An 18429-nucleotide genomic window follows, 5' to 3' on the forward strand; every position below is an offset into this window, starting at 1 on the left:
GTTGACTTTGTTGACTTAATTCTCACCTCCAAGCTATTCAAATTTCCTTAGTGCTAAGGGCAGTCACTTACACAATCTATTGCGCTTGCATTTGTTGTTACTTTGAACGGTATCCCTAGCTTCTGAACCCATAAAGCAATATAGTTCAAAATACAGAAATCAAGGGTTTTATGAAATACTCTATGTGCATGTTTACATTAGGTTAGGTTCTTCTCAGCAGCTGACTGGTTATGGAAACGGTTTCAGCATTGTTTTTTCTCATCAGCTGTGTTGTAGTTCTCTCTGCCACTCTCAATCTTCTGGCCCTTGCAGGGTTTCCATTTTATTTTCAGGTAACTTCTGCTTTCCTGAATGTACTGATGGCTCTTTGCACTCCCTAGCAATGTTTTCTTTTCTTTAATTGCTCCTGGCCTTATTGCTTGCTTTCTTTCACTGCTCACATGTTCTTTCCAATTTTGTTTTTTTCACTCTTCAGCTTTTTTTTTTTTTTTTTGGATGATATTTTCACCAGTTGCCTTACAGATGCATGGGGTTTTAGTTCTAAATGAACTGATGCTGAGAGTTCATCAAGTGTTCTGTGGCGGTCCCAGCTGAAGTAATTGCCAATTTCTCCTTGCTCCTGTGTGGGAGCACACTGGCACAACTTATTGCACAGTCGTGTGGTAACCAGGTCTGAGTTGTGATCTCATTTAAACACAGCAGCATGCCCGTACCAACCCCCTACAATAATTTTCCACAGGATTTTAATCCTTTTGCCTGCCCTCCTTTGGCTAAGTCTAAGATCTGTTGGGGAAAAGTGACAGAAATGTGATTTGCCCAAGGACCTGCAGTAAATCAGTGACCAGACGTTAAAGCTGTTCTGCTCTTGGTTCAGCGTGGTGCTTCCCTGTTGAAAATGATGTGTAGGTAGAGTAGGATAGGCATGTGGCAACACCAAAGGGTTTTGGACCATAATGAGCATACAAGACTGCTTGGTGAGGTGAGGAACCCAAGAGCTGGAGCAGCACATCACAGTGTTGTGCAAATGTCATCACCAGGCCATCGCTGATGCAGCTGTAGATCCTGTGTAGTCTGAGAGATGGGCGTGACCAGTTGGAACCGTGGACAAAAGGAAACATCTGTCCTGCAAAGAGACTCTTTGAAAATTACAGATCTGGGAAGGGTGTTTGAGCTTAGATATGTTATCTGTTACTTAGGAAGAGGTTGCTAATATGACAGAAGTACTGGAATACAGTGAGGAGCGAGGTGTGAACGAGGACTAATTGTACACGTGGTGATTCATGTTTGAGGCTCAGTGCAGCAGTTCACATTTGAGACTAGTTGTTGGGTGTGGAGCAAGTTGACGTGTGACTGTATGCATATACAGCTGAAGTATTTGTGAACAGATTGAGTTTGTAATGCAGTGTGCTAAGAGGAGGGCAGCTCGCTGCCTGTCACAGAGCAGCTCACATGTTGCCCACTAGCAGGTTAAAATGGCTGAAGATGAACTCCTTTCTAAGCATGAAATTAACTGTTTATTCCAGTGCATCTGTCCTTATGGGGACACTTACTGAGCATGGCCCTAAGGTTGCACACGTGTTTCTAGAATTCACTGGTGGTCTTTTCTTGGAGCCCTTCCCAATGTTACGTCAACCATTTACTCTTGCCATCATACGTCTGGGCATGGAAGGGAGCGCTGGTCAGAAACAAGTGATAGGCAGCAGGCCAGGTTGGGGCAACTTCATGTCAAGAACATTTCCAAAGAAACCCCATGTGAAACCAGCACACTGGCTGCTGCTGGACAGGACATTTTGTCTATCTAGATCAACGGATACTCGGCTTTCCTGCAGCTCAACTGTGCTCGCCACCGTTGGTGCTTGTGGTATCTGGGATGCTGTCCTCATGCATCCTCTCCTATTTTCACATTCATAAGCTGAACTTATGACAGACATTATAGGAAAGAATGGTGATCCTCTTATGGGGGCACACTTGCAGTAAATCAGACCTTGTTACTTCAGGAAAAAAAAGCAAGTTATCCTGTAAAAATGAAAGTTTTGTCATCTTTGCTTCAAAATCTTCATGAAGACAAGGTTGCCACGGCAGGAGGGCTGACAGGAAAGGGGACAGCATGGGCATTGCTGCCAGGCATGTTTTTTGCTTGAATTTTACAGTTCAGTAACTAATGTGTTTCTCAGTCAGCTTAAGGTGATCTTAATGCAAGCTGCTACTGGAAAAGGCAGTCCTGTTCTTCCTCCCATGAGTTCTCACCACCTTTCTGTGCCAACACTGGCACTTCTGTGGTTATGAAAACCAACCCAGCAAAGAAAAAAAAATCAACCTATAAATTAATTTTCAGCTAGATTGCCTTTGCCTCAGCCAGCTGATTATTGGGTCTCAGGAGCTCTTGTGCTTGCATAAACAGGAACGCGTGGCTGGAGATGAAGCAAAGAACATATACCATATATTTTTTCATCAGCAGCCCTTGCTGAAACCGGTTTAAACTAAGCCAAGCCCCTCCTTTAGGGCAGGAATAGGCAGCTGGGGCAGTGCAGTGGTTTGCTGTTCTGGAAGAGTGTGGTCCTGCTGCCTTCTCCCTCTTCCCAGCTGGGTGCTGTGCTCTTATTCTTCATGGCAGGATACAGGACTAGGAAGAATGTGGGTTTCCACATTTGTCAGCAGCAAGATTAATTTCTTTCTTGTGCCATCAAATTTCAGGCATCCAGCTGCTGAGATGCTGCCATATCCTAAGAGTGGAAGTCAGAAGGGTTTTGGGAAAGGTGTAGCATTTGATAAATCTAACTTTTGCTCAGAGGGATTGTATTTTTGCCCATTCCCTAACAATTAGGTGCTTTGTGTGCATGATTGGGGTGTGTGTGCTTTTACTATAATCACCCGGTACCAAAATGGGTTCAATATGCATTTATCATCTTTTTTCCTAGAGTTTCCTGAGGTGGGGCGACTCATACTGCAAGAATCAAGAAAGTATTGAGTACTTCTTACGGCAGGTAGAGAAAGGAAATCTGCGGGGAAGGCTATAGATTATGTGGCACAGCAATTGTTACCATAGTTTCCATCCATATCATTAGTTCCCAACCACTTTATCTGGCTTTTAGGAGGAAGAGAAAGACAGCGTGCTCTGGCAGTCTAGCCAGCCCCCTCTCATCGGATTTAGCGTGCCTCAAAGAAGAGGTGCAGGGTGCGTGGCCCCTTTTCTTTTCAGGCAAATTTGACTGGTAGCAGGATGTGGTGTGGCTTGAAAGAAGGCATGAAGAGAGTTACTGTGACAATTGACTGCATCTGCCTGATTGACTTACAAGAATGGGCTGTTTGACTCCTGGGGAGGAAGCCTGGGGAGGGTGGCAGTTTGTTTCCAAGAAAACCTTAGTGGAAAAAAAGACAATGATGTAGGAAAAGAGTAGTGATCAACAAGCACAGATAGCACTTGCTAAAGTTTCTCTTTTTTACCCCTCAAAAACATTAGACAGTATAGATTTAACTTAGACTACACTGATGTTTTTTTTCATTAGTTCATTTGTATGTTTCTATGTAGTAATCTTTGTTGGCAAGACAGTGAACATGATTGATGGGTGTTTTATGCAGAAGTGATCACTTTGCTGCTTATCAGAGCAAAGTCTGTGAGGCAGGTATAGGGTGTCTCACGTCTTTTCTTTAGTTCTCTAAATGCTGCAGTTCTGCAGACAAACACTGAGTCCGTAATAATAGCCAGATGCTGCTGTGGATCCTCTGGGAGGCCAGCCCCATGGGAAGTGGGGATATCTGGTTTCAGGTATGGTTAGATTGCAAGCAGCCATCTCTGCGAGAGGTTAAAATGCCTGCAACCTACTGACCGTGTGACTTTTATCACTTCCTGCCAGCGGACGGAAAATTGTATTCAAATGGTAGGGATTAATGGGGGACTTAATTGAACAGGAAGTTTTTCAGCCATTCAGATGATGGCTAAAATGATCCATACACTGTTACTTCTGACATCTCTGCCAGAAGTAATCTCTGTCTTTCTGGCAAGCAGAAGTTACTTTTAGGGCAAAAAGTGAAAGATTGCAATAGTTGAAGTACGCGTGGTTTTTTTTTTTTGAGGCTTGGAAAACAAGAATGAAATGATCTGTCAAGTAACTTTTTTCTTTCTTTTTTTAAGGCACATTTGCAGGCAGAAGGCTGCTCAAAGCGAAAAGAGATCTTTTTGGTTGTTGTTCAGTTGCGTGGCTTTAATCTCTCACCCTTAATTTTTAGTGCTCGATCAGATTACTAGAGAGGAAGCTGCTGATACATTTGGTATTACGGGGTGTATCATTCACCATTCAGTCCTAATGTGCGACCATTTTGAAGAGGAGTGTGGAACAAAGGATTGCACTGAATTTGTCAGGAATTTAGTTTTCAGATAAAGTACAGAATGGCATTGCATGAGTAATGAAGCAAGAAGCACTGTCATCTGAACCATTCCAGTTTTGTTTACTGTCTCCTGGTTAGAAACTGGGAAGGAAACATGTTTTGCCAGTGTCCATCAGATGTCTCAGAACACTGAAAATGCTACTGGGAGAGTATTGAGGTTGCAAGGTACCTTGTGTGTGCTAAAAATACCTTTGATTCTGTGTAACTGAAGGGGGTAAGGGCTGAAGTTTTAGAAAACGAGGCACGTTTTAACATTCTGAAGAATCTTTTCCACAGGAAATCTTTCTGGTGGGAAATCTTCCTGTAGGGCCAGGAGGATTTCTTCAAAAATTGTATCTGTGGTGGATTACACGTAACAGGGACCTCAGTTACCCAAGAACCACGCAGAGGAAAGAACGGCATTGCAGAGCAGGTGAAGTGAAAGGGGCGCTTTATACCCCTAGGCTTCTCCACACTGGTTTTACTGAATATATGAGGAAAAACAAGGGGATTGCTTTTCTCTTCCACCTGCAGTGAGCCCAAACAGCAGGACATTGCAGGTTCTTTGCCAGTAGGTGGAGGCCTTGCAAGGGAAGTGGAAATCAAATCCTCCCAGAGTGGAAGGTATTTTATTACTTTGGAGTCCACTTTGTATGCCTCCAGGACGTGGGACAGTGCTTAATGTAAATATATATTTCTGTGGTTTTTTCCTTGAAGAAAAGTTTGTCAGAACATAACCAGTCAGACATCTGCTAATGATTATTAAAATGCAAAATAACACGAACAAGTTCTTCTATTTGTTTCTGCTGGTCTGGTTTTGCATTTTCATTTTCTGCCTTGTGGTGATGCTCTTCTTTGAGCAGCAGTGTGGCATAGAAGGGCAGACCTAACCTCAAGTCACTTGCTGGCAATATCTTCTTTGCATAACTTGTTGTTACTGCAGAGGTGGGTTTGGCTCAAAATTTCTTCTAAGCTTGAATCATGCTATCAGAAAAATCCCATTTTTCTGAGTGTATCATCCAGTAACTCAAGTCTCCATTTGTCAAGCTCTTAATGTGGGTTTCATTGCCTGAAGAACGGCAAGAAGGGAGATGTGTCCAGTGCACAGCCCTTGTCAAAATGAACTGCTGTAGTATGTTGCTGTTTCTTGCCTCTTGTCTGTGAGGATGATATTTCACACTTGCAACTCGTGCAAGCATATCTGAGCTGGTTGTCGCAGAAGTAACCAGGACTTTGGGTGAGGACCATTGCAGGACCAATATGATGTCTGCAGCTTTATTAGGTTCCCACGTGAACTGGTAAATTTGAAGGCTTAACTTGGGTGGTTTTGTGCAACCAGCAGTGTGGTTGCAGTGTGATCACAGCTTGAATTACAACCCATAGCACAGTCAAAGGTTAAAATGCCTGCACTTGTATTCTTAGAGCAGAAATGAAGCTACTACAAAACAGGAAATTTTAAGAACCACTGCAGGACAAAGGAAGGGTGGCACCACCTGTCTCGGGTGTTCACAAGGATCTCTTCTGCCATCTATTGCCATATACAGTTCACCACATGCCCATATGGAGGAGAAAACATTCTCGTCCAATCTAGGTGAGATTCAGCCTTTCTCCAACTGCTGGAAGTAGGGGCTGGAAGCATCTCGTCGCTGAGGTGCTCATAGATGTGTGGTTTCATAATCACAGACTGAAGTTGCACCTTGGTAACTCACAGTGCCATTTTAGCTTGAGCGTGATGAGAGCTTGTAACCTTGTGTAGAGCTCAGCAGCAATTCAGATTGCTTGTGATAACCATGGATGGTTTTCGCATCAGGGTCCAGTTGCAAACAGTTGTGTCAGTAGGATGAGAGGAGGCCTGTGCTCCTGGAGAAGGACTGCAAGCTTGGCTAACTGTGGTCTCCCATTTTTGGGTTGCTTCTTGTGCCTCTTTGCTTCTGTGTGCCCTGAGGGTCTACAGAGGGAACTGAAACTCACGCTGGGAAATTGTACTGTTATGTCAGGGTGCCATTAAAAATTCCTGGCCACCATGGATGTCTCAGGAAAAAGCCCCTGTGAATTTAGTACCCAGTGCGATTCGTCCCTTGAAAGGTTATCTGGACCTCCTAAACACCTGAACTGCCTGAATCCAGAGCTGCGATGTGTCAGTTCCTTCTCTGTTAACATGGTGGTAAGTGGTTAACAGTTTCCAGAAACTTCTAATAGTTCCCCCTAGCCCAGGGCTATCTTCAGTGTTTAGCAGCCAGCTATTTCACTTACTGTATATAAGTATTCCTGCTAAATCAGATGAAGTGAGGCAGTTTTGGAGGCTGCAAACGTCTTGGTGTGATCAATGAGCATGGTCAGGAAAAATACAGAATTCCAGAATTAATGATTATTTGAGCAGTATTTAACACGCATTTAAGTTGTCAGCTGTACTTTGATCTAGTCATTCAGCATATGGGTTAGTTCGATTATCATTCATGAAATGTCATTCCCAAGCACCTTTTTGTTATTTGAAGGAGAGGAGATTCTCAGAGACCAACCGTTTTCCATTTGGGGGGGGGGGGGAGGGAGGGGAGGTCACCAAAGGAAAATGTGTATCCATTCAGTGTAGCTAAGGTTTTAGAGCATGAAATGTTGTCTACGGAATGTGCTCCATAAAGCTCCCTAATGAGGGACTGAGTGGAGGTGTTCTTCATGTGTTATGATGATTTGTTCTCTTGAGATTTTAAGGCTGCCTTAGAATTGTAGTATTAATTTAGGCTTAATTTTATAAAAAATTCAGACCAGAGAAAGTTAAGAAGATTGCCCCATCCCTGGAGGTGTTCAAGACCAGGTTGGATGGAGTGCTGGAGGTTGGTGGCCCTGGCTGTTGCAATGGGGTTGGAACTTGATGATCCTTGAGGTCCCTTCCAACCCAGGTCGTTCTATGATTCTGTGATTCTATGACTGAGTGAATAAAGGGCTCAGTAAAAGTCATTTCTGAAAAAAAGTTTTGTGTTCAAGTGTACAGAATTTTTTTTATTATTATTTTCCTAAAAATGTAACCCAGGTTCTTCTAACCCAACTAATGGATTAAGGGTTACATTTTCTCTTATCTACATAGACAGGTCTCGGTTGTGTCTTGGATTGAATGGTCTTGGAAGTTATTTTGAAGTAGTCAGGCAGTGTCTTCATGCTTTACACAGGTTACCTTCAGTTATGTAGACAGGAGCAAACAATTGTTTTAGCTCCTAGTTCCTTCTTAGTGCAAATAGATGGAGAGAGAGAAAAAGACATGATCTCTGCCTCCATTGCTGTGAATTTACTGAGCAAGATATGGTATTGGAAAGACAATAGGTATCATTGATGCGGGCAGAAAATACTACACAAGAAGCTAGAGGGATGTGGGAGAAGAAATGCATTTCAAAGCCCTTCTTTGTTTTCCAGCTTTCTGCTTCTCTATAATGTTGTGTATTCACAGAACTTTGCCTGAAGTCATAAACCAGGGCACGGTTGTGAGAATGTATGCAGGTAGAAACACTGCTTTGCTAGAGATAAGCATTGGTCTCAGGTATGCTTTAGGGAGAGACAAGAAGTTCTTCTTGTAGTCTGTGTGCAATTTTTTGTTGTTGTTTTTATACTTAATCTGTTGTTTTTGCGTTGTTGCTTTCCACAACTTGTTAGTTTGAATTCTGGAGTCCTGTTCTCATGCAGGTTTTCTCAGAAGCTGCTGTTTGTGGTGAATGTCTTAGGCTTGTTCTTGGGAATGAAAGGGGAATTTGTAATTTGGCCATGTTTCCTGCTGGCACGTGGCCAGAATAGGTCAAAATTTCTCCATTGTCCAGTAAGAATGGTGCCTCCAGCACTTAGCTTTCCCATGCTCACCTTGGGCTTGCCTTGAGGTGTCTACCACTAGGTTGATTTTCATTAAGCTGGAAATTAAACATTCGAAAATCACTTGATGTGCAGTGGACATTTGGCTATTAAAGCTTAAACTGACTTATTTTTAATGGGAGCTGAACATATCTTAAAGGACCACACTTCACTATTTGTTTACCTTTTTAAGGCTGTATGCATACAAGAATCTTTGCATACAAGCACAGTGCGCATGGTTGAGTGTCACGATGTGCAGTGCTGTTGAAGTGAATGTGTAGTTTATGTTTATTATGACAAAAGCAGAAGATGGTGACTCAAAACAGGATCTAAATTGTTGGAAATAAGTAAAAGATACAGAAAAAATGCTTCGGTAGGTCAGCAGACCTGGGAACTGTGAAGCCTCACAGGAATAATAAAGAGCCCAAGCTGTCTGCACGTAATTGCAGGATGCATTGCAGTAAAGCATGTTTCCTCAATATCCATTCCTAGGTCAGGCAGTGATCTCGTACTCTTAACAGCTTTTGGTGAAAACTCATACCAGCCTGTTGCCACTTGTTACATTAAAGCGGCTACTACAAACAAAATTACATATGTACAAATACATGCCTTGCAATTGCTCAGGTAGAAAAGCAACAAAAGCTGACTCTGCTTTCAGAAAGAGACGCAGAATCCTTAGTGTTAGCTTGCAGGCTGCTCCCTAGCAGCTCAAAAAGTGGAAAGCAGATCTGCATCAAAAAGGGCAATGTGAATTAATCTTGAAATGGTGACACTCAAGCGTCTGTTCCTTTAGTGTTTGGAAATGTAACTTTAATGGTGGCCTGAAAAAGAAAAAAGGACATAAACATCAGGCGACAATGAAGATAAAAATGAAGTTCAAAGAGTAAGCTAAAGGTTATGAGATGAAACAGCGAGCAAACATTGCAGCATATCACAAGCAGGAAGTTTTATGAAAATCTGCACGTTACTAGAGATTGGAGAATATTTGAAAAAGATAAAGTTTGTTTTGCCGATCTCTTGCCAGTTGAGATGCCTAGGTATGTAAAGTGCTTCTCAACCCCTAAATTTACCTTAAATAGAGCAGTGTGAGTGCATGCGTTATCAGCTGAAATGTACATATTGCCACACAGTTCTTAACTCTGTATGTTTTACAGTCCCTATACTTTGCTTTCACTTAGGAGTTACAGGGTAATAAACTGAAGACAGTGGAAGATTTTTGTACAGATTTAGTTGTACATCTACTATATGATAATTTAATAGGTTTTGTAGCTAGCACAGCATGCATGTTATCTAGAGTATTAGTATTTAGTAAATATATTAACAGACTGGCATTACCAGCCTATACTTTGTAAAGAAAAGCCTGCCTTTGCATAGTTGGTGTTTTCTTACTAAATATGCCTGCATGCTGAAGAAATGGTGCTAGGAGATTCTATTTTAAAAGATGTTTCTGAAGTATTTTTAGCTAATGCAAACTGTAGTGTTTGGATTATAAGTAACATCTTTTGCTTAAAACGTTCAACAAAAATAAATTCAGTCTAGAAAAACATCAAAAAGTGTATTTCACATTGGAGAGAGATGATTTTTAGCCTAGCCTGAGTTTGTACACTGGGGATATTTTTGCTGTGCAGCTTTAGTCCTGAGCTGTAATTTGCAGTCTCAGTCCTAAACAGTAGGTTATGTAGAGGAGAAGCACACCAAAGGGAAGTGAAGACTTTTTCAGACAGAAGATTTTTTGAATTTCGTATCATAGGCAGGTGTTTAAGGTCTGTCAAAAATAGTAGAAGAAAAACAACTTTCTGTTGGGAGAAGGTGAGTTACTATTTATTTTTAAATAGTCCAGATATTTCTGGCTGTTTGCATGGTGTTTAGATGTGGTATTGAGCTTTTCCCGCATCATTTTCTTTCTTGCATAGCAGTCTGTTTGAACATTTGCAAGCCTTATATAGCATATACCCTTTAGATGAGGACAGGAGAGCAATTTATTTTGAGGAAGGAAATGTGCTTGTTGTTATTCTTTTTTCTGCTTGTGCCAATCTGTCCTCTGTTGCCCGGTGTATGCTAAGTAGGCTATTCTAGCAGAATCTGCTGTCTTAACCAGTGAAGGGTGAAACCACACCGGTGCTGCTATGTCCTTATCGTATACAAAAAGTCTTTCTGAGCACTTCTGTCCCTCCATTACTTTTTGTGCCTGGCTCAGAGCACTACGGTCTGTGAGGCCTGATCTGATGTAACCCTAGCGGAGGGCCTGGCCTCCACTTTTGGCACAGTTTCACACTTAGATTGGATTAAGTGTAACACGAAACCATACCCGAAATAATTGGTTTTATGCTTCTAGAGGTTTTCATGGAGAAATATCAGGTTGTTAAGATGCATACATTCCTTCACAAGGACCCATGTTTTGAAGTGTGTGTGTGTCTGTGTGTTTTCTCCTTTGCTGGTCCACCACTGAAGAGTTCTCCTTTGCTGGCCATCTTCACACAAACCTGGAACAGGAGCTGCTTGATGGCATTAAGGTGGAAGCCTGTGGAAAAAATATGCATAAAACAGGAGTTATTGCAGAAACCCTGAGGATATGGCAGTCATAAAAGAGTGCCTTCATTTGCTAGCTTTTGTAAATTGAATTGGTAATACTAACTGTTGGGTGTGTTAAGAAGAAACTCTTATTTGGATGGGACTGTTTCTGGGGATCTGGTGAGTGAAAGCCAAGTGTGAAGAAGTATGACATTCATCAGCAGCGGTGCTCCACATTTGTCTGCAGGAGAGGAAACGTCTCTGACACGTTTGATCATATGGTAACAAGTCTCCACAACCTCCCCAGGAAACGGCAAAAGTTCATGGCCACAGCCTGGAATGAAGTTGGGGGAAGGCCTAGCTTTTCAGCTGTCGGCACTGAGATGAAGGACCCCCACTGGAGCACGGAGGATGGTGAAAAGTGGCTGTCCCTAATCCCTTTCCACTGCTCCAGGGACCAGTAACTGGGATGCTGCAGACAGGCCTGGCCAGGCCTTGCTGCAGAGGGTTGATTCTGAACCATGAAACAGGCTTACGGCTTGCTTTCTGAGGGGCTGCAGAGTCCTCCTTGCTACTTAGCTGTGATCACATCGCACTGCAGCAGGTAGTTTCCGAGAAACATTTGGCCGACCCAGCCACTGGGCTGTGTATGCTTTTAACAGCCCAGCCAGAACACTGTGGCTGCTGGGAAAAATCGCTCCGCAGATGACAGCAGGGATCTCGCTTGCTGACCTTTTTATAGTCTGCTTTTTTGGCTAGAGAGTGTATGTTTTGTGCAGAACAGAAGCCAACACAAAGCATTTTTCTCTGGCCACATGTGTGGTTTTGCTGATAGAAATGTAGTAGGTTGAAATTAAAATCTCATACATCCTGTACAAGAGTCTTCGTGGAGGAGCAGTGCTTTGCAATGCAATTTGAGTAATTTGGGGGATATATAGGTAGATCTATGTAAGACCTCCGTTCTGGAAAGGTAATTGTTCACAGAGAATAGGAAATACATGTGTAGTCTTTTAGTTCCAGTTCACAATTGATAACCACTATGTTAACAGTATGTATATATAAACACCATAATATGCCTGCCACTAAGGAGATACCAATAAATGGTAAGAATGGCTGTGAGGATTGGGTAGGGATTTTTTTGTTGTTGTTATTTGAGAGGAGAGTGAATCCTGAGGACACGAATAATTTCATGTGCAGCTCAGAAAGAAGACTGCTGAATGCTGCTTTTGTTCTCCGCTGTCATTAGGAGATGTGTATAAACACTGCTGGAACAACACTGAGGAAGTTTAAAATATACTTTCAGCCCTACCCAGCTACTTAAGTGTAATATCTGTGAAAAAGAAGTTTACCAGTTACATGTTTCTTCCATGCTGAATGAGAACTGTGCTTTCACTGTGTCATAACAGTGAAATCTGCAGTGGAATGACAAGACCTGGCTTTTTCTTTAGTGTTATTTGATACGTGTTTAAGTTCTACATTATGTAAATATGCTGCTATTAAGGAAGAAAATGACATAAAATTGCATCCCTTCTCAATGAGGTTTTAAGTTCTTTCAGGAGCTTCTCTCCTTTTTGAAGCTGTAATAACGATCATAATTAGAGTCCCAGTTGCTTAAGTGAGAAATTAGCATGTTCTTAAATGCTGAGCTGAGTCAAGTTCCTGGTGAGACCCCCTCCGGGTATCTGTCCTGCCCCAGAGCGCATTCCCTAATACCAATTTGTGTTCTAGACGTATTAAAGAAAATCATATTCATTGCCACCTAGTAGTTAATCAGAGCCTTCAGATAGGCTTGAAATAATTTGCAGTCTGACTGCCAAAACCACTTGCTTCTGTTCATTTCCCATAATCGTACATACGGTCACGCTCTAAAACTTAGCAGAGAGTGTCAGGACATTGCCCAGTACCAGGACTGGAACTAATTCAGTCTGTGCTTGTCCTTCATCATCACAAATTGGTCACAAATACTTAATAACCACACCCCAGTCCTCCTTGCTTGGTCTTTCAAGCTGGAATGAAAATCTAATGGCTTTTGCCTGATATTTTCACAATCGAAAATGCATTTCCCTAAAGGTTTTGCTTTGTTTTCACAGGTCTGGACGCAAACACAGATACCACATATACTAACATGTATCCTATTATCCAAATAAGATGCTAACAGATTGGAATAAATTAAGAATTTTAATGAGGCTAAAATACATCTCAGTTTAGATTGATTAATTGTGATTAGAAGAAGAACACCCAAATAACAAGAGGCAAAGAAAACTTAACACTTAAAAAAAAAAAAGAAAAAAAAAAGCCACTTGCCTGATGTAGAATACAGATTTAATTAATTTCCAGATAAGCGAATAATGAACTGTAAGTGTATGATGTGCAAGAAAATATTTGGAACATATGAAATAGTAGTCACAGATGTTATAATCAAGACGTTGCCTTTCTGGTTTTTTGAATTGCTGTGGAAGATACCAAAGCTATCACAGTCAACAGTTAGCTATGCTGTCTGTAGGAGATGGATTCTGTCTCTCCTTATGTAAACGGATTTTGATGCTCTGATGTCTCTCCTGCAAGTTCTGTCTAACGTGCTTCTGATGTGCTCTTGTTTCCACAGGCCAAGGCTGCAAGCACAAAGGAAGTTTGCTCAGTCCCAGCCAAACAGTCCCAGCACAACTCCAATAAAGATAGTGGAGCCGTTGTTACCCCCTCCCGCCACTCAGATTTCTGACCTCTCCAAAAGGAAGCCCAAGACAGAAGATTTTCTTACTTTCCTCTGTCTTCGAGGTAGGACTCTTGCAGCAGCCTGGGGGCACAGTCTCATTCAAGGAATAAGTAAAAGCAGCTATACAAACGTCCTGGTGTTGTGCTTGAATATATTATGTGCATTTCAGCTCCTGAAATTTGAGTGTACCTGGAGAAGGAGCATCCAAGCTCATGGTTTTAAAGACCAGAATACGAGGCTGGTAATAGTGCAAAAGGAAATTCCTTTTATATTTAGCACTCTGTTACCTTGAATGGGTTTTCCTCTAGCTCTCTTAAGTTCTCCCCACCCTTATTTGTTTTGCCTGACTATAAACTGAAGAAGTACTTAGCTTTACCAACTAATTATTCCTGCAGCGTGAGAAATCTGGTTGGAAATTCTGTTTTTTCTGCCAATTCGCTGTCTTTGCCGTTCAATCTGGGTGATGCTTTTCATCTGATGGAGGATGGAAGTATTGCCATTGTTCTTAATCATAACTGCCCCAAAAGCTGGATTGTTACCATGGTAATAATTCAAACATGTTAACTGTTCTGCTGTGCAAACCTAGTGAAGACAAGGTATCTGAAGTTATAGAGAGATATCCCACTTTCCCAGCTTATTTCATAGCAGGTGCCTGGGCCTAGCTGGAGCTGTACAGTGCTATTACTGGTGTGTGTCTGCAAACTTGCATGGCAGAGCTGGGGACCCTTGCGTGAGGTACAGCTAACCAGCCAGATTAAGCTAAAGAAGGACACCTTACCCTGGTGGTCGTTTTTGTTGGGACTCTTCTTGCCCCTGTGCCCCAAGTCGTGTCCTGAGAACGATGTCTTTCATTTAAACCTTAATTGTTATGTTGGATCTTGTGGTGTGTTTCTGTTTTGGCAGGTGCCCCTCATCCCCTGTAGTTAGTTGCTGCTCTGTCCTTGAAATGCTGGCATGATGCCTCTTACTGTTATTTTGTTGTGAAAGCAAAAAGGGGGATCTGCATTTATTACAGATAGAGCTTGTCTGCAAAAGTCTACCCTAGGGGGATTGAATCCTTCAAAGCTGGTTGGTCCCACTTGTGTTTAAGCTGCTGTTTCTAGTTCTGAGGTCTGTGTTGTTCCTGCTAACAGCACTGGTCGACACCACCTGTAGCTTTTTCTTTTTGCCAAGGCTGACTTGCCTTAATGCAGGGTTGATTTCTTCTTGTTTGTTTGTTTGTTTATTCTGTGAGATAGTAGAGTTGTAACATCTTTAGACTGGTGGCTTATTTAGACTCCGGTCTGAAATGAAGCCTCCCTATTGGGACTTCTGGTAAAGGAGATGGGTGGAAAGGGGTTGTTAGCTAGCTTTTGTGTTTGTTGAAAGGATTGCGAGGAGCAGAATTTAATGGAGTTTAAAGTAGCGTCACAGTCCTCTGAAATTTAATCTGTGGAAATGTATTTCTAATTTAGTCTGCTGTGAGGTTGATCGGTCTGTTGGCAGCATGTCACTGCTGTGATCTGGGCCAACTGCCACAGTTGTTGGTGGGAAAATTCAGAAGGGTGTGTATGTGTATGAGCACACATGGCTGCATTCACACGCTTGTTTCCACTGCTTGCTAACTAAGCATGTGTTATTTATAGCTTTGAAGGCACTTGCACTTAAAAAAAAAAGCAACCTAAGTGGGGATGTGACTTATCTCCGTTTTCATTTCCTACTGTCTCTTAGTGTTCTGCTTTTACAATGGTAACACAAAGCACGGGTACTTTTGTCCTGTTTCAGTGCTTCATTCAGAAGGTGTTTTAATTTTAATCAGTGGCTGTTTAGCTCTTGCACCTGTAATTTTCTTCTTTGTTATTCATCTGTAGAATAATTGATGTTTTGTACTGTCAATTAAGGACTTGCTATTCATTCTAATTTCTTCAGTAGGCAGAAGTACTTGTATATTTCAGACAACACAGGCATTCAGACGCTAAGATCCCAATTATAATTATGTTAAAAAGCAGGAGAGAAAATCAGCACCAGGAGTGCCACACATGGCATGTTCTTGATCTGGCTGAAGAGGCTGAAGAAAGCCAGAAAGAGGGTCTGTCAGCCTTGTGTTTCAGCACTCACAATATAGCTCCATCTCCCCATTGTACAGAGCCTGAGAAGAGCTAGTAGAAGACGGGGGGAAATCTTGGGACTTGTGCTACCAGAATGCATTTCTCTGGAGAAGCAGAGGCTGTGACTCGGAGGGACAGGGAGCGTGGTGGTTGAGATTGGTGTTAGCTTCTGTTTCTGAGCTTGTTGTGTCTCTTGAGGCAGCACTGGCTGCTTGAAATGCAGCAGACAGTGGTGGACCCTCTTGATGTCCCTGTTCTAATGAAACAAATGGAAGCTGGTTCTTCATACGCTTGTAGGGAGCTCATGCAGCAGCCCACCGGTACATACGGATCCAGAAGGGACAAGCAAGTAGCCTCCAAGGACACTGGCCAGCTTGTTTTGGTGGTGCTCTTCTGGTGCTACCTGGTGAACTTGGAGAGAGAGAAAGAGCATCTTGCTTAGACTCTGCATCAGAAAAGGGATTGCTTTGTTTTTCAGTCTGCATGCTATTTTTTTATTGAAATGTTGAAGAGTTCAGAATTGCTTGTGTGGCCACGGGCCATGTGGTTATTCTGACTTCTGTGCAGCCCTGGCAGTTTGCATTTGCATGAAGTGAGACAGGGCCACGTGGAGATGTGCCGCATCGCTCGCAAACGTGTGGTGATAAGGTGCAAGTTCAGATCCTTGAAAATTGTTTTGCACTACGTGTAGTAGTGGTATGATGCCAGACAGTGAATCTTCAGATTTGTGTAAATATGGATATTTTTCAAAATCAGGGCTCTCAGGTCCTATTCCTCACCATCATGCTCAGTACCTTCATGGTCAAAGCTTTGCTCTGGTGAGAGAGGGTTCGCCAGGATCAGTGGGGAAACAGCTCTGTGGTCATATCTCTATGCTTATACCACCACACCCAGCAGCAGTGTTAGAGCGTGGTGTAAATTTGTGGTACCCGCATCAGGTTGTGTTTTCGTTTTCCATTTTTAAACAGAGAAGTGTAAAAATCGCAGTCACAACTACAAGTTCACTCTTCAGTACTCTGTGGGGTTTACTTCAGGCAGCAGTAACTGAATTATATGCGCAGTGGAGCAGGTCTGTCATGCCACAGTTTGGAAACACGGCCCTTTATGTGTTCAAGCTCTGGTATTTAGGAAGAGAAATCCTATTTAACTGGGCTTCAAGTATGTGTCAGAAAATCTAATGCTCCACGGCACTTCTATTTATGTATGTATTTATTTATTTATAGCATCCTGTAATTTCAAAGGGAGGTAATTTAACCAAGATGACCTGCTTGGTTTCATTATCAAGAATGCTAGGGGCTTTAAACATATTTTTAATTAGAGTTTGAACCCTCGATTTGACAATGCAATGTGCTAATTACTTCTTATAAGGTAAGCAGGGTAAAATGAAAAGCTGTACCAGCTGATGAGTATCTGTGCACCCAGGAATAAGTCTAGCTGACCAGATTTGGCAAGCCTCACCTTCTCTGAACGATTTTAAAGCCTTCCTCCTTTTTCGTTTTCATTTATTTTTTAATTGTGACCTAGAATTGCCAGCACAAGAAGGAAGGGAATAGCGCTGATATCTCTGAAGTGTTTGTCTGCAGTGTTCTTATCTTTAAATAGCTTATTTGAAGGAGCCTGTGTGCCCTTTGCCAGAGGCTTAATTAGTATCTTTCAGCAGGGTGTGTAGATACCGGCATGTCATCTGCGTGCTGACACACAACGGCATTCACTTCTACTGTATTTTTTTTTTGCTTCTGATCAAACTTTTCTTAATAGCTTCCATTACAGAGCATTTAAGTTGCCTTTATTCTCCGTAGTTATTTACAGTTTTAAAATATTGCAATTTGAGTAATGCAGAGCTAAAAGGGGAAAGAGAAGGATGCCCCCCTGAGAAATGGATCTTTGGCAAAAGGTGATAACAGAAAGGCTATGATTAGGAGCCTACGTTTTAAAAAGTTTTCCCATGATCAATTTTCTAATTAAGTCAGGCCTCTGGGACCCACATGCTGGAGAATTTCAGGGATTCCTAAAGAAGGATAATTTAATTGAGATCTCACAAATTGAGTTTTCAGACTATTTTAACTGAGAAACATGTGACTGTTCCTTGAGTACTGCAATGATTTAACAACATAATGATTTATTACTACTGGGCAAAACCAAAATAGAAAACTTTACTAGCAGCATGCTTGTCCAAACTTCAGAAACCAGAAACTTCTTAATCTCATTGATGCAGTCCTATTGCAATTTGTTCTTGAAGACCTTTTCTTTCTCCCTTTTTGTTTGTTTGTTTGTTTTTTTAACCACCTTGTTTAGAAGGTAGGCTTAGGAGCCGTAGGATCCCAGTATTGTCTCTCCTGTCTCGTTAGATGCATTGCCTCTGTTGAGTAGCCTCTGGGGTTTTTTTTTAGGTACCTTTCCAGAATTAGATGGGATTATGGGTGGATGCAAGGCAGGTGCCAGTATGACAGGCCTGCGTGTGTGCTCAGGGATCGGGAAGAGGAAAGTTTCCAAAATACATCCTCGGTGTCCTTCAGAGTCAAAGACTGCAGCATCTGTAGCCATTATTTGAGGCATCGGCATTCAGAGGCAGCGCATTACAACCATGCAGTCTTGCTCATCGGGTTGGAATAAGCACAGTAAACAGCACAGGCACTTGATTGGGCTGGAAGCAATGCAGTGAAATGCTGACGCTGTCCAAAAATGTAAGGTTTTAAAGGCTTTTGCAGTCTAGCCTAGTTTTTATAATTCCAAAGTAATGTTATAACATAAAGACTTAGGATGATTGGTTTTAGATGCTGGAGGAAGACATTTTATAGATTTTTGAGTTGTTAAATCGTATGGCGCTTGAGACTGAAATTTTAGGATGCACTGAAAATGCATGGATAAGCTCTGGTGTGTAGAGTCCTCATTGCACAAACCATTTAATAAAAACAAGCTTAC

At 42.0% G+C, this 18429-nt stretch overlaps 1 protein-coding gene across 3 annotated transcripts in view; it reads left to right on the forward strand.

Moving 5' to 3' along the window:
- Positions 1-18429, forward strand: part of JARID2 (jumonji and AT-rich interaction domain containing 2) — a 206418-nt gene that overhangs the window by 131546 nt on the left and 56443 nt on the right. For all 3 annotated transcript variants that reach the window (XM_046924133.1, NM_001012862.2, XM_046924134.1), the window contains exon 4: positions 13313-13482. Coding sequence is in view for 1 of the 3 variants with exons in the window: in NM_001012862.2 (NP_001012880.2) it covers positions 13313-13482 (170 nt within the window). In the remaining 2 variants the exon portion in view is untranslated. The remainder of the gene's footprint in view (positions 1-13312; positions 13483-18429) is intronic.

The sequence above is a fragment of the Gallus gallus genome, chromosome 2 (genome assembly GCF_016699485.2).
Source record: "Gallus gallus isolate bGalGal1 chromosome 2, bGalGal1.mat.broiler.GRCg7b, whole genome shotgun sequence".
Taxonomy (NCBI): Eukaryota; Metazoa; Chordata; class Aves; order Galliformes; family Phasianidae; genus Gallus; species Gallus gallus.